Below are 16,124 nucleotides of genomic sequence, written 5' to 3' on the forward strand. Positions count from 1 at the left end.
AAGATATTTTAATACACTATTACCATTTGTTTTTCCCTTTGTACTTGTTTTAATGTAAAACACCCCCTAACTCATAAAATATATTTCCTTCCCAGCTTTAAAAATAAAGCAGCCTAAATACTGCTGTGAATTTTTTTCATGAAAAAAAAAGAAAGCACCTCTAGAATATAAATACATACACTTGCTTCAACCTGACCACCTGGAGTCATAGGTTTATAAATTGTATAAAAGCATATAGCGTTAAGATGTTTACTAAAAATTATTAATAGGTTTTCAGAGTTATATAATTTAACTTCCCTGTGACTATTTTATAAAAAGTATTACCTCCACTAACAAAATAATATGTTTTGCTTGATAGATTAGTCATGTACTCATACGACGCTACAGGTGTACCAGGCACATTGTGGCATGTGGTTGGATTACGTGGGAACGTGGCGTAGGGTGTGGCCGGAGAGTGGGGGCACTCAAGCAAAAACAGTTGTCAATTGACTCTTTCCTAATTTTGTTCTTCTCAGAATAAAGATGTCAGCTGTCCTTTTCTACAAGACATTTCATTTAGAAGACTTTCCTGAAATACTTTCTTCCTGAAATAGACAGAACTGTAGGCCGATGTGTCATTTTAGTTAATCAAAACAAGTAGGCAAATTAGTCTCTTTTATTTTTTTAATGAATGTAATTTAACGGTATTTAATTTGCATACAGGAAAGTTCACCCAGGAAAAAAAAAAAAAAGTCTGCATTATAGCACTTTTGTAAACCTCCACAAAGCCCTTCATTAGGAGACCTAATTGATTTTTCCTACCCACTCCTGGGGGGAGAAAGCTATCACAGTACCTGCTTATTCACTCAGAGAAGAAATGGGTGTGCCTGATGTTTCAAGCAGAGATTTGGGTTAAAAAGTCCTGTGGCTCTGTTCTTGCAGGGGGATCTTGGCCACTGCTTGTTCCGAGCATTCAGGAAATCTGTTTTTCTTAGCAATAGGGGAACATCGCTTGTCTGCTTGGTGTCCTCCCCATGGGCCCAATTTAGTTCAGCTTGGAGCCGTCACTGGAATTATTTTATTTCTTGTTTATTTGAACCTGCTTTATTCCGAAGGAGGGACTTTGAGGCTTTTTACAGTGACACATAGGATATACCATATAAAACAAATGAGAAAATGAGGGCAATTGAAATCAGAAAGCCAGGAAAATAGGATGAAGCCAGGATGACAGATCAGTACTGAAAGTATATGCCATGAGCTCTTGTGGTTGATAGAGTTAGGTTATCCGTGTGGTTCTGGGTTGCACAGGGACTGGAGCAAGAAGAGAAACAAGAACAGTTGTAAGATTTAGTGTCTAGAAGTTAAAGTAAAAGATCTCAGCTTTGCCCGGTGTTGGAACCTGACATGATTTTTCCCACAGACCTGCATCAAGATGGCGCTGTGTGATGTAATGGACTAGCTCTTCAAAACATCTTTTCAAGAAATATGGCTTTTCTTGGTACAAGCCCTTTCCCTACTGACTGAAAGAGGCTTGCCTTTGGGCTTGTAGCTCTTTTAAGTAAGTGGGGCAAGGCACCTAGGCAATAGTCATGTATACCCACCAACGCCCATACCCTGGGCCTTGCCTGCGTGCTCCCGGAAGCCCAGTGAATTAAAGAACTTGCCTGTGACAAGTAAGTCCACATTTGGTGGTAGAGCCAGGGCTAGACCCTTCTTCTCCTTCCTCCCACCCTACAACTCTTCCCTTCACACTGTGCTGATCCCATATGCAGTAAGAGGATCACCATGCTTGTGGGCCTTTTTGGGGCCAGGGAGTCAGTTGACAGTCACTGCAGAAGCTTTCTTAACTCTGTCCTTTAGACGTGAGAGACATCATCACAAGGAATCAGAAGGCTGGAGCATTTAAAACTCGGAAAATATCAAGCTGGTAAGATACCTTTCTGCATTAAAACATTCTGGTTTTCTGTATGGATTAGAATTAAAAATAATAATAGCTAACATTTACTGAGCACTTACTATGAGCCAGGCGCTGTTCTAGGTAGTTTTAAAATATCTTATGTAATGTTCAGAAGAACCTGTAACAAGGCAGGCAGGCATTTTCACTATCTTCAGTTAATGTGGAAACTTGAAATGGTATTGAACCCTGGATTGGGAATGGTTTAAGGATTAAGAGTGTATAGTCTGAGGCTGGGAGAAGTCTTCCTGGGACCTCCTGATGAAGGCTCTACTCCTTTGGTCCTCAACCTAAGGGCAATCTTACCCCCAGGGCCGCTTTCATTGTCCTGACCCAGGTAAGAGGATTGCTAGTGGCAGCTAGTTGATAGAGACCAGGGATGCTGCTAACCATCCTACAATGCACAAGACAGTGCTCATAACAAAGACCTACCTGGCCCTAAGTGTCCATAGTGCCAAGATTGAGAAACACTGCGCCAGTCATGATTTTAAAATAATCTAGGTATCCATTCCCATTTAGACTCTGTTCATTCTTATTCAAACTTGGAGAAATGCTTACCCTCAATCAAAACAATGGTGTTTTCTGTGATGCTATGTTTTCTTTTGCCCTGATGATAGGACCTAGAAGAGTGAGTAGTCATTTAGTACTTTTCACATGAAATATCTGTATTTGTGCATGTTTCATTTATACATTGAACCCCGGACATTAGGAGAACAATCTAATTTTTAACTGGTTATTTAATTTACTTCTTACTGTTAGTCTGTCATTCTTTGATATTTTGAGTTTTCTCTGTGTTGAAGATGCTTTCCCACCCCAACTACTCAGTTTGGGGGGTGGGGAGAAGATGAATGAACCATAACAATGCTTAAGAAATCTCCAGTGGTCAACCTATTGAGATGAGGCCATGGAATAGCAATAATTAGAGTTTGTCTTAGGTCAGCTGGTGAAGGTAAGGAAGTGTCCATATACGTGTTTTTAAATCCTGCAGTAGAATGTCAGTGTAAGTGGCACAGAGGGTGGTGTACTATGTGTTTCTCATATAAATAACAAGCCAGTTCCGCTTCCCAGAAAGCCTTAGGCAGGTCAGGAGAAAGAGCCATCTGTTACCTGTGTCTTCTTCATTCTTAGGGCAGCCTTTACTCCACAGTGTAGACTGTCATACCCTTCTGGGGAGGACTTCATTTGGGGATGTGATTTTCAACCTGGTCTTTTAGTTATCAATCAAAAGCACATTTTCTGTGTTGTCCTCATTTACATTTATTTAATGCTTAAGGTCATTTGTGACCATTTGAGTGTATTTCAGCATATGGAATCAGGGAATAATAGATTCAGCATCATGCTGTGAAGAGAGATTGTGTTTTTACAAGACATAATGTTGTTTACTGGGTGTTAATAATCACTAATTAATAAACATATCTAGATTTTGAAAATGTTCCATTTTGAGGAATAAAAGATGTCAAGTGTTTAACTTATGGAGTGCAACAGTATTTTCTGTCATCTCTTCATAAAATAATTAAGTTACCTAAAGAAGCAAAATGTCATTATTCAACACAGGATGTATCCAAAATGGCCTTTGTCTCTATTTATCTGTTCTCAAAAATACTCTCTCTAAATAATATTGTTCTAAGATGTACCTGCACATATAGTCTACATGGCAGTAGTCATTCAGGGACCTTCAAGATGAGGGGTTTGGGTTTTGGTTTTTTGGGTGTTGTTTTTTTTTTTTGTCTTTATTAATTGTGGTCAGTTTTTTCTTTTAACCACTGCAAGCATTTTGTCCGAAGTCTGCTAAAGCACTTTGCCAGAAAACTGAGGGATGAGTCAGTCCTTGAAATACCTTGATCTCATATGAAGAAGTGACTTGACCACTTAACCTTCCAGAAGCTAAGAGGAACTGCCAACCAGTGATGTAATAATCAGCAGTTTCCTTCCTTCCACTGCTTTCCTACCCATAACCAGTACAATATGATGAGCACATTAGTTCCATGCAAGAAGAAATAAAAGGAAACTGTTCACAAAAGAGCTAAGATATAGTTCACTCTTCTTTATTAGTGCCTCAATGCATATGCAGAATTTCTCCTCCAAATTGGAGGTGTGGAATAACAATAGCAACAGATAACTGAGAAGTATTTACCATGGCTACAAAGCCCACCTGTGAGCCAAATACTTCTGCTATTAAAAAGCACTTCAAAGCTTGACATGAAGTTTGGAACAGCTGAATGTCTCCCGTGACTTCATGTGCAAAGAAGCTGTAGCAACAGAAAGGAATACCCTGGTATGGGAACTGTGGGCTTAGGAAATGGTGGTTTTGTTTTGTTTTGCTTGAAATATTTTATTTATTTATTCATGAGAGACACAGTGAGAGAGGCAGAGACACAGGCAGAGCGAGAAGCAGGCTCCCCGGAGCCTGATGCGGGACTCAATCCCAGGACGCAGGGATCACACCCTGGGCCAAAGGCAGACACTCAACCACTGAGCCACCCAGGTGCTCCAGAAATGGTGGTTTTTAAGAAAGAAATGAGAAACCTCCCAGGATATGCACAGCACCCCAGGCTCCTGCTCCTTGTGCTCTGTGTCTGCTCAGTGACTTCCAACACCCCTCCTGTCTCTCAGCCAGGGTGGACTCTGCCTGGGTGGGGCCTGAAACTTATTCTCAGGGCCCTCTTCAGGAGAATGGGCTTGATACCTGACTTTGGCAAATATCACGGAAGCATTTGACCACGTGAACACGTGTCTAGGGCTCCTTTTGGGCCTTGCGAGGAGCCTGTGCAAGTGAGGGCCCTGAACACTTAAGCTTCAGTAGGTCTGCCTTGAATCCACCCCTGGTCTCCTGATCACCACCACCCTTGTCTAGCAAAATGCTCATCCTCTAATAACAAACTTTCTTATTCCCTCTGTTCCACTTTAATCCCGTCTAATTGTTGCTGGGTGTGACAGACATGTTTGTGGAGGCCTGGAAGCTTTAGCCCTGGCCGAGAAAGATCTAGGATGCACGTAGATGAAGCATTATATCCATTTCGTCTCACAGATCTTAATGCAATCATTTGATGGTTCATTTGTGTGTCCATCCATGCAGCCATCCATTCATTTAACTAATAGGTCCAAGCTATTCTGCCTTGGAGAACATAAATATGGAGTTGTGGAGAGTAACTGGTGAACAAAGGAAATCGTGCTGCTAAATATAGCTAGAGAGTGGTTGAAAGAGCAAGGATATTTACAGCTTCTCAATTGTTAGGTTTATCAGAAGCTGTCTTCAAAACTCTGACTTTCTAATAAAGAAGCATTCGGAGCTTTTGACGTCTGCATGTTTCTGGGTGTTCCAGAATTAGTGAATGACGTCATTCTCTGGTTAATATTAGTTAACAGTTACAACATTTTAAAAAATCTATCAAATATACCCTGCTGTGATACTAAAAGTAAGTTTCTGCCTAAGAAAAGAATTTATCTCTGTGTGAAAATTGGTAGTGAATTTAGGCCTGTGACTTTTATTATTCATGGATAAACCATTAATTTTAGTAAACTATGGAACTTATTATAACATTTAAGACTTCTTTATAACCCAAATTTCACCTTTCTGTGGGCCTCCAGGACTGGCTATTGGCCCCATTACCCTCCTACTTTTTAAGATTTGTATCTTTCCTGAGGCTCATTTTCTTTTAAAGGTTAAATCGGAGTATGAAAAATGATTTTAAAAATGTAAATCTCAAACCAAGTGGGATCCACTTGCTGTTTTTTCTAGGCCTTCTGCAGCCTACCGTCACTTCCTTCACTCCCCTCACTCAGTCTAGCTGTCTCTGCTTCCCCAGCATATACCTCCTCCGTGACCCTCTCCCACGGCCACCCAAGCCTCTGTACTCTCAGGACACATCTGGTCTTTCCCAACTCTGGCCTTAGCCATTCCTGTTCCCCTCCTCCTTATACTTCTAAATCCTTCCTTGTAGGATGGCTTACTTACCATTTCTCCTGCCTTTCTCCAGCCCTAATCTTGTCATCCTTTTAGTTTCTATAGCCCTTAGATTGGTCCCAGTTAAATATGCCATATTCTCTTATTGCTCAAAGCATGTTGTCTTATTTTTGTGGCCATTATTCATTTTTTTTAATAAATTTATTTTTTATTGGTGTTCAATTTGTCAATATACAGAATAACACCCAGTGCTCATCCCGTCAAGTGCCCACCTCAGTGCCCACCACCCAGTCACCCCCACCCCCCGCCCACCTCCCCTTCCACCACTCCTAGTTCGTTTCCCAGAGTTAGGAGTCTTTTATGTTCTGTCTCCCTTTCTGATATTTCTCACTTATTTTTTCTCCTTTCCCCTTTATTCCCTTTCACTATTTTTTATATTCCCCAAATGAATGACATTATTCATTTTTTTAAGATTTTATTTATTTATTTGACAGAGAGAGAGAGGTAGAGGGGGAGAGAAAGAAAGAGAGAGAGAGAGAGAATGAGAATACAGGGGAGTGGCAGACAGAGGAAGGAGAAGCAGGCTCCCCACAGAGCAGGGAGCCCAATGCGGAACTCCATCCCAGGACTCCAGGATCACGACCTGAGCTGAAGGCAGATGCTTATCTGCCTCAGCCACTCAGGTGCCCAGTTCATCATTTCTTGACAAATATTTCAATCACTTTCTGTGCACCAAGTACTGTTCTACGTGCTGGAGATGCAGTGATTGAACAACTGAGAAAGTCCCTGCTTTCTTGGACTCCACACTCTTAATAGGGAAGACAGAAATTTTTCTTGAAGGCAAGGATTCTGCTTAATATATTTTTGTGTTCCCTGAAGCAATTAGTACACTAACTATATCCTTCTTACAGGAGAGATTGTAAGATTTGTAGTTGGAGCACATTTTGAAAGACACGAATCCATAAGGCTTATGGAACCAAATAATTTTTAGTAGGAGAGAGTCAAGCTCTAGAGACTCAGACATGAGTTTATACATCAGATAGCTGCCTTTCATTTCAGGATAGGCTTCTTCTCAGGCCTGCACATGCCGTGTCTGTAGACAAACTGACATTGTAAGTAGGTGTTTATCTGTCCTTTGTCACGTTGAAGAGAAAGGTTAGAAGAAGGTAACCAAGATAAGGAGGCTGAGGGCTCTCTTTGAGAAATTTTCTGATAAACTATACGTGTTAGTGGGTCTTGCTACAATTACGGTAACAGAGTCTTAAACACTGCTGAGAATTCTAGAGGTGCCACAGTCCCCTTTCCTTCCATCGTGGTCTTGGACATGGGGAAATGAAATTACTCTGTGTACTTTCTATTGCAAACATTTTTTATTTGCCTGACAAATTTTAAGAAGGGTTTGTATGCCCTATTATTTAGTGTTTTGTGCTGAAGAAACCAGCTCCCAACAAGCATGATATCCAGTTTCTGGTATTTTGATACAGTTCTCCTTCTTGTATTAAAATGAGCCAGATTTTAACATTTGGGGGCACTGCGTTTTTGGTTTTTTTTTTAGACATCCTCTTAAACTGCAGCAAATTAAAAATTAAGGCCTTTTATTCTAGAATAACATTGTATCAACTCTTTGGACATGCAGTTCCCTACTCTTCACTGAGATCAAATTCTCACCACCCAAATTTGGCCAAGTTCTATATTGATAGCAAGATATGCCTATCAGACTACTAGATCCTCTGTGGAAATGCCTTCCAGTTTTAAGAGAAGAATCACTCCTTCATAGAAATGTGTATCCCTAAAGTTACATATCAGGTAAAAACATCTTCATTTCCAAAAGATTTCTTCACTTTAGAATGAACGAGGGGCAGGACTCCTGGGTGGCTCAGTGGTTGAGCATCTGCCTTCAGCTCAGGGCGTGATCCCAAGGTCCTGGGATCAAGTCTCACATCAGGCTCCTCGCAGGGAGCCTGCTTCTCCCTCTGCCTATGTCTCTGCCTCTCTTTCTGTGTCTCTCATGCATAAATAAATAAAATATTTTTAAAAATAATAAAAAATAAAAAGAACAAGGGACAATCTTCAATTTTTAAGAGAATGACCATATCATTTTCCATTGCTAAAAATAACATTTTACTTTGATAATAGTCTGTTTTCAGTTATTTTGCCATTATAAACAATGGTGCAGTGAACATATCTGTACCTGGATGTACGTTTGAAAGTATATCTGCAGAACACATTTTCAGAAGTGAACTTTGTTTATATGACTCTACCATAGTGTAAATTACAATTTTGTAATATATTTTCCTATCTGTTACGATTAGTCCCTTATCATTATTCTTTGTTTTAGAATTTTCTAAAATTATGTTGATATTTTTATTATACTGGCATTTCCATTGTGATTGAAAGAAATACAACTTACTAATAAGCCTTGACATCTTTTTTTTTTTTTTTAAGATTTTATTTATTTATTCATGAGAGGCTCAGAGAGAGGCAGAGACACAGGCAGAGGGAGAAGCAGGCTCCATGCAGGGAGCCCGACCTGGGACTCGATCCCATGTCTCCAAGATCAGGCCCTGGGCAGAAGGCGGTGCTAAACCGCTGGGCCACCGGGGCTGCCCAAGCCTTGACATCTTTATGACTGATTCTTCCTAATCCAGAACAGGGCATTTCCTTTTCATTTAAGTTTTTTTAGATGTTCCACTAGCAACTGAAATCTTTCTTCATTTCTCTTGTTAAATTTATTTTTGGAAACTAGTTTTGTTTCTCTTGTCAATGAGATCTTCTCTTTCATTATACTTTCTAACTGGTTGTTATATGTACATAAATAAAGAAAGCTATAGGGTTTTGTATAGTAAATGTTCAGTCACCTCAATGAGTTATTATTTCTGCTAGTTTGTCAGTTTATTCTCTTGAGTTTTCCAAGTCAAAAATCCCATCATCTGCAAATGGTGATGATTTTGACTTTTTTCTAGTTCTTATACCTTTTCTTTTGTATTTCTTGTATAATTTTATTGAAAAGATAAGAATTTTCAAGGTGATATTAAATAATAGGCATTTTGAGCCCGACTTTGTTGCATGCCTCTAATGTTTCACCATTAGATTATGCATCATTAGCATTTGAGTGGAAATATATATGATTTTTTTTAATCTTGTTAAGGGAGTTTTTAATTTCCTTGTTTTTAAGAGATTTTATTACAAATAAATATGGAACTTCAGCAGATGTTTTTGAGCGTGAATGGAGCTGACCAAATTGTTTTTCTTACTTCACCTGTCACTATGACAACTCATATTTAACAGGATTCCTAATATTAAAGCGTCTCTGTGTTTCTAGTCACTTCGTTATGGTGTCTCAATTCATCTCTTAACATGCTGTTGTGTATTCTAGCATGTTATATGAAATTATTTTTATAACAAGTTTTTTGAGATATAATTCACATACCATATAATTCACCAGCAGAAGTGTACAATTCAGTGGGTTTTAGGATATTCACAGAGTTGTGCAACCCTCATGATCAATTTAGAACATTTTCATCATCCCCGAAAAGAGTGACCCATTAGCCACTGCCCGTTGCCCCTACACCCCCCCGCTTTTCTCCTTCCTAGCACTAGGGAGCCACTGATATACTTTCTGGCTCTATGGATTTGCTTATTCTGGACATTTAACATAAATGGAATCATATCATATATGGTCCTTCATATCTGGTTTATTTAACTTAACGTTTGGGGTTCATTCATGTTTTAGCATGTATCAGGATGTCATTCTTTTTTATGGCTGAATAATATTCTACTGTATGACTAGAACACATTTATTTTATTTTATTTTGATTCTAGCATAGTTAACATACAGTGTTGTATTAGTTTCAGGTGTATGATGTAGTGATTTAACACTTCATACATGCCTTAATGCTCCCCAAGATAAGTGTACTCTTAATCCCCTTCCCCTATTTCACCCATCCCCCAACCTACCTCCCCTCTGGTAACCTTCTGTTCTCTACAGTTGAGTCTGTTTTTTGGTTTGTCTTTCTTTTTTTCCTTTGTTCATTTGTTTCTCAAATTCACATATGAGTGAGATCATATGATATTTGTCTTTCTCTGACTGATTTACTTCATTTAGTATTATACTGTGTATCCATCCATGATGTTGTTGCAAATGGCAAGATTTCATTCTTTTTCTGGCTGAATAGTATTTCATTGTTCTCTTTCTGGCTGAATAGTATTTCATGGTGATATTTCATTTCATATATAAACACACACATCTTTTTTATCCATTTATCTATCTATTGATGGACACTTAGGCTGCTTCCATAATATGGCTATTATAAATAATGCTACAATAAATATACAGGTGCATATATCCCTTCAAATTAGTATTTTCACATTCTTTGGATAAATACCTACCAGTGCAATTACTGGATCATAGGATAGTTCTGTTTTTAACTTTTTGATGAACCTCCATACTGTTTTCCACAATGGCTGCACCAGTTTGCGTTCTTACCAACAGTGCATAAGGGTTCCTTTTTCTCCACACCCTTGCTAACACTTGTTTCTTGAGCTTTTGATTTTGGTCATTCTAAGAGGTGTGAGGTAATAAATCATTGTGGGTTTGATTTACATTTCCCTGATAATGAGTGATGTTGAGCATCTTTTCATGTGTCTGTTGGCCATCTATAGGTCTTTTTGAAGAAATGTCTATTTTTGTCTTCTGCCCATTTTTTAATTTGTTTTTTTGGGGGGGGGTGTTGAATTGTATAAATTTTTTATATTCCTTTATCAGATATCATTTGCAAATATCTTCTTCCATTTAGTCCTTGAGTTTTATTGGTTGTTTCCTTTGCTGTTCAGAAACTTTTGAAATTTTGATGTAATCCCTATAGGTTATTTTTGCTTTAGTTTCCCTTGCCTCAGAAAACATATATATAGAAAAATTTTGTTACACTAGATGTCAGAGAAATTACTGCCTGTGCTCTCAGTATTTTTATGGTTTCGGGTCTCAATTTAGGTCCTTAATCCACTTTGAGTTTACTTTTGTGTGTGGTGTAAAAAAGTCGTCCAGCTTCTTTCTTTTGCATGTAGCTGTCCATTTTTTCCTACACCATCTGTTGAGGAAACTTTTTCCTATCACATATTTTTGCCTCCTTTGTCAAAGATTAATTTGCCATATAATTATGGGTTTATTTCTTTCCACTCTGTTCTGTTGACCTATGTATCTATTTTTGTGTGGTACCATACTATTTTGACTACTACAGCTTTATGATATGACTTGAACCCTGGAATTGTGATACCTCCAGTTTTGTTTTTCCTTTTCAAGTTTGCTTTGGCTAATTCGGGGTTTTCTGTGGTCCCATACAAATCTTAGAATTGTTTGCTCCTGTTCCATAAAAAATGTTGGTATTTTGATAGAGATTGCATTAAATCTGTAGATTGCTTTGGGTAATATAGACATTTTAACAATATTTGTTCTTCCAATCCACGAGCATGGAATGTTTTTCCATTTGTTTGCGTTCAACCTCTTTCATTAGTGTTTTATACTTTTCAGAGGACAGGTTTGTCACCGCCTTGGTTAAGTTTATTCCTAGGTGTTATTTTTGGTGCAATTGTAAATAGGATTGTTTTCTTAATTTCTCTTTCTGCTCCTTCATTTTTAGTGTATAGAATGCTACAAATTTCTGTACACTGAATTTGTATCCTGCAAACTTGCTGAATTCATTCATCAGTTCTCGTAGTTTTTTAGTGGATGGATAAATCACATTTTATTCATCCATTTATCATAGACATTTGGGTGGTTTCCACTTTTTAGTTATTATGAATAGTGCTGCTGTGAACATTTGTATACAAGTTCTTGTGACAAGTTTCAAAGTTAAACTGTGTTTAACTTTTTGAGATATTGCCAGACTGTTTTCCAAGTTGGCTAAACCATCTTACATTCTCATCAACAGTGTTTGATGTTATCTGGGCTTTTTGCATTGATATTCATCAGTAAAATTGGTCCACAGTTTTATTGCACAATCCTTATTATATTTTAATATTACTGGTATGCTGGCTTCTTAAAAGAATTTGAAAGCTTTTCTTATCTTTTGAACCATCTAATCTGGGTCACCCTAAGCTGCTACCATAATGCTAGATCAGAGCAATTTTTACCCCATTATTTTAGAAGCTATAATTTGAAGTTGGCAACATATAGTGAAATTCTTATATTAAAATGCACTGTGCTTGAAAGTTCATTAGTTTGAAAAATAAACAAAACAAAAAAAGAAATAAAAACAATAATTAATTTTGTGATTTCACATCTAATGACACATAGTTGAAATTTGATGTGAAATTAGAACTAATTCTAATTTTTTATCATCACTTTGTTTTATTCCCATGTAAGTTAATAAGCTGTCATAATTATAGAATCAAAGATATTTGAAAAGGGAAATATAATGAGTACCTTTCATTCCAAGATCTCAAAACCCTTTACCAGTCCTCCTTAACCAGTGTGGAATATACTGGTCACCAGCTAAGGGGATCCTCAAATGTTAGGCAAATCCTTTTAGACTCTGAAATAATTTTGTTTCAGCTATATTAGAGACAAAAACACAGATCCAGAGAGTGGTATCAGTTTTAAAGTCAATCCAAGAATATATAATAAGCTGGAGCCATAGTTCTCAAACTTTAGTAATCATCTCTAGAGCTTGTTATGACACAGCTGCTAGCCCTTATCTCCTGAGAGACTGAGGAAGAGGCCCAAAAATTTATGTGTTTGGTTTTTTGTTTGTTTTTTTTGTTTTTGTTTTTGTTTTGTTTTTGATGTTTGCCCAAAGTTTATTTTATAAGAAAACCTTTTTTGGTTAAAAAAAAAAAAAAAGAAAGGAATAAAGGTATGAAAGGGACTGAGGCCTGGGAGCAGCATGGTAAGCCCAGTGGAGAAGAGGCCTGGTAATGGACACTCCTAAACTTCTCTAAAGCCTGGGTACCTGCTTGAGGAGGCAAAACAGGAACCTCAGGCAGGGGGAGAGGAGCTGTCCCCAGTGACTGATGAACACTGTAACCTGGCCCAGGTTCCCAGAGTACTGGGGTAAGGGGCCCAAAGGCTCTACACCCAGTTGTGGAAATGCCTTTGCTGAGTCCCATCAAGGCAGGTGACTCTGCTGCCTCTGGTCTGGAGACCTTGCTTGAGAACCACTGAACTAGAGTTCTCCCTGAGTATTTCTCATTAAATTCTGCAATGTTTCTTTGCCTCAAAAGTGTCTCCAATTTTCATTCATTAAAGCCAGTTCCATCCACCATATTCTGTTGCTTATTTTCTAGATGTCATATATTTACAAAGAAAGGATAGGACCTGACTTACCGTCAACTCTCAATTGTCTGTAGTTAATCTTGTAGATCCTCTAAGGTAAAAATTTCATTGAGACCTAACATTACCTCCCCCCTCATCTTTCTCCAAACCTTATTTCTAGACTGGAAATGTAAATTAGTTTCACTTCAGGATAAAAACCAATAAGGTTGGCCAGGTCATTTGTTTCAAGGAATTTATGTATATAAATGAAATCCTATTTTGGTTCATCTGTGATATTGCTTCCTTCCCTAAGTGATCCAGTGGAAAGTGGTTTTGTTTGTTTTTGTTTTCTTTTTATTTGAGGTATAGTTGACACACAATGTTATATTAGTTTCATGTGTATGGCATAGTGATTCCACAAATCTGTACGTTATGCTATGCTCACAAGTGTAGCTACCATCTGTTACCACATATTATATATAGTACCATTGACTCTATTCCCTATGCTGTACCTTTTATCCTCATGACTTGTTCTCTCTAGCTGTTAAGCCTGTACTTTCTATGCCCCTTCATCCAATTTGCCCACCCCTCACCTTCCTCCACTCTGACAGCCATGTTTGTTCTCTATATTTATGGATCTGTTTCTGCTTTTTGTCTGTTTATTCACTTATTTTGTCTTTTAGATTCTATGTATAAGTGAAATCACATGGTATTTGTCTTTGTCTGACATGTTTCATTTAGCATAATACCCTCTGGATCCAGCCATGTTGTTCCAAATGGCAAGATGCTGTTCTTTTTTTTTTTAATAAGGCTGTTTATTGTTTGTTTGCTTATTTATTTATTTATTTATTTATTTAGATTTTATTTATTTATTCATGAGAGACAGAGAGAGAGAGAGACAGAGGCAGAGACAAAGGCAGAGGGAGAAGCAGGCTCCATGGAGGGAGCCTGATGTGGGACTCGATCTCAGGCAGGCCCTGGGCTGAAGGCAGTGCTAAACTGCTGAGCCACCCGGGCTGCCTGATGCCGTTCTTTTTTATGGCAGAATAGTATTCCATAGCACACATATTTATCCATCTTCTTTATCCATTCATCTATTTTTTTATTGTTTATTTATTTATGAGAGACATAGGCAGAGGGAGAAGCATACTGCCTGCGGGGAGCCCAATGCAAAACTCGCTCCCAGGACCCCAGAATCACGACCTGAGCCAAAGGCAGATGGTCAACCATTGAGCCACCCAGGCACCCCCATTTATCTACTGATAGACCCTTGGGCTGCTTCCACATCTTGGCTATTATAAATAATGCTACAATAAACATAGGAGTGCATCTATCTTTTCAAATAAATGTGTTTGTTTTCTTTGAGTCAATACCCAATAGTGAATTATTGGATCACAGGGTATTTCTATTTTTAATTTTTTGAGTAACCTTGATACTGTGTTTTCAAAGTGGTTGCATCAACTTACTCTCCCATCAGTAGCACATGTGGGTTAATTTTTCTCTACATCCTTGCCAACACTTGTTATATCTTGTCTTTTTCTTTTTTAGCATTGTGACAGGTATAAGGTAATATCTTACTATGGTTTTGATATTCATTTCCCTGATGATGAGTGATGTTGAGCATCTTTTCATATGGCTGTTGGCCAACCTTTTTTTTTTTTTTTTTTTTTTAGTTGCTGTTGGCCATCTTGATGTCTTCTTTGGACAGGTCCTCTGACCATTTTTCAGTGGGATGATGATGATGTGTTAGTTTTATAAGTTCTTTATATGGTGGGGAGTGCTCTTAATTCTGTCTTTAGGGCCACTGTTACTTCTCTGAAGTGGTATCCTCTTTAAAATAACTCTTTTGAAAATAAAAACATTTGACACATGAAACTAAAAGTCTAGATCTATGGCAAAAGAGGTTCTAAATCCAGATCCATACTGGTAAAGATATTCTGGAACTTGCCTCTCAAAGTGGTCCATGACCCATATTCATAGGAATTATCTGTGGACTGAATTGGACTCCCTGGGTTGAGGTTCATGAATTTCACATTTTAATTTCCCAAGGTAATTCTAATATATTTAGATCACAGATCACACTTTGATAAACTCATTTTATTCCTAGATTGCTGTTCAGTTTAGCATGCCAGCTTAAACCAAAAAGGTGAATCTAGGGATATCCTGTTATTTGTCCTTAGGAGAGGTTTGTTTGTTTGTTTGTTTTACCTTTCATGTGAGGGCTTTATTCCTCACTTTGGACTCTGAATTAATTCATTTCTCTCTCTCTCTCTTTCTCTCTCTCAGTAGGCTCTATATCCTGCCTGGAGCCCAATGCAGGGTTTGAACTCACAACCCTGAGATCAAGACCTGTGCTAAGATCAAGAGTCAGACACTTAACTGAGTCACGTAGGTGCCCCTGGACTCTGAATTTCTATGATGTCATCTTAATGAAGATGTGAATAGCAGTGGGAAAGTTATACAGAGAAGGGAGAAATTCTGATTAGTTTCTTGTCTGCATCACAGCTTTTAGTTGTGGGGACTCAACAAGGGGCATACATCAGTGCTTTATAGCACTGTGTCGTACATTATACACCAGGCATAATCCACCGGTGATTCTCAATCAGACTGTGTGCCCACCTCTGCACCTCTTTGTAATTATGTCGGACATTTCTGTTTAGTTGTCACAATGACTAAGGGTTATTACTAGTACTAGAGGGAGCAGATGGTAAACATCCTATAGTGCCAGGGATAGTCCACTACAATTTAGAATTGTCTTGTCCCAAATGCCAGTACTATCCCAGTCAAGAAACTAATTCCACACTAGTTGAGAAAAATGGACATCCAGAAATAACACTTGGATTTCTTTTGTATCATTGTTTGTTTGGGGGATTTTTTTTTTTTTTTTGCTAGATCTGTCTTATATACACACTTCTTCTTTATCCTCCCCTTCCTCCCCCCCTCCTCTTTCCTCTTCCCCTCCTTCCCCTCCTTCTCCTTCTCCTCCTCCCAACATGGAGCCCAACACATGGGACTTGAACTCATGACCCTGAGATCAA

At 38.3% G+C, this 16,124-nt stretch overlaps 1 protein-coding gene across 7 annotated transcripts in view; it reads left to right on the plus strand.

Annotated features, from left to right (window-relative positions):
• The window catches only part of CAMKMT (calmodulin-lysine N-methyltransferase), a 404,255-nt gene that overhangs the window by 335,176 nt on the left and 52,955 nt on the right, over nt 1-16,124 (plus strand). For 6 of the 7 annotated variants that reach the window (XR_013389434.1, XM_077915259.1, XM_077915258.1 and 3 more), the window contains one exon: nt 1,840-1,906. The exons of the other annotated variant lie outside the window; for it this stretch is intronic. Coding sequence is in view for 5 of the 6 variants with exons in the window: in XM_077915259.1 (XP_077771385.1) it covers nt 1,840-1,906 (67 nt within the window). In the remaining variant the exon portion in view is untranslated. The remainder of the gene's footprint in view (nt 1-1,839; nt 1,907-16,124) is intronic. 7 annotated transcript variants of the gene reach the window in all.

This window comes from Canis aureus, chromosome 11, assembly GCF_053574225.1.
Source record: "Canis aureus isolate CA01 chromosome 11, VMU_Caureus_v.1.0, whole genome shotgun sequence".
Lineage (NCBI taxonomy): Eukaryota > Metazoa > Chordata > Mammalia > Carnivora > Canidae > Canis > Canis aureus.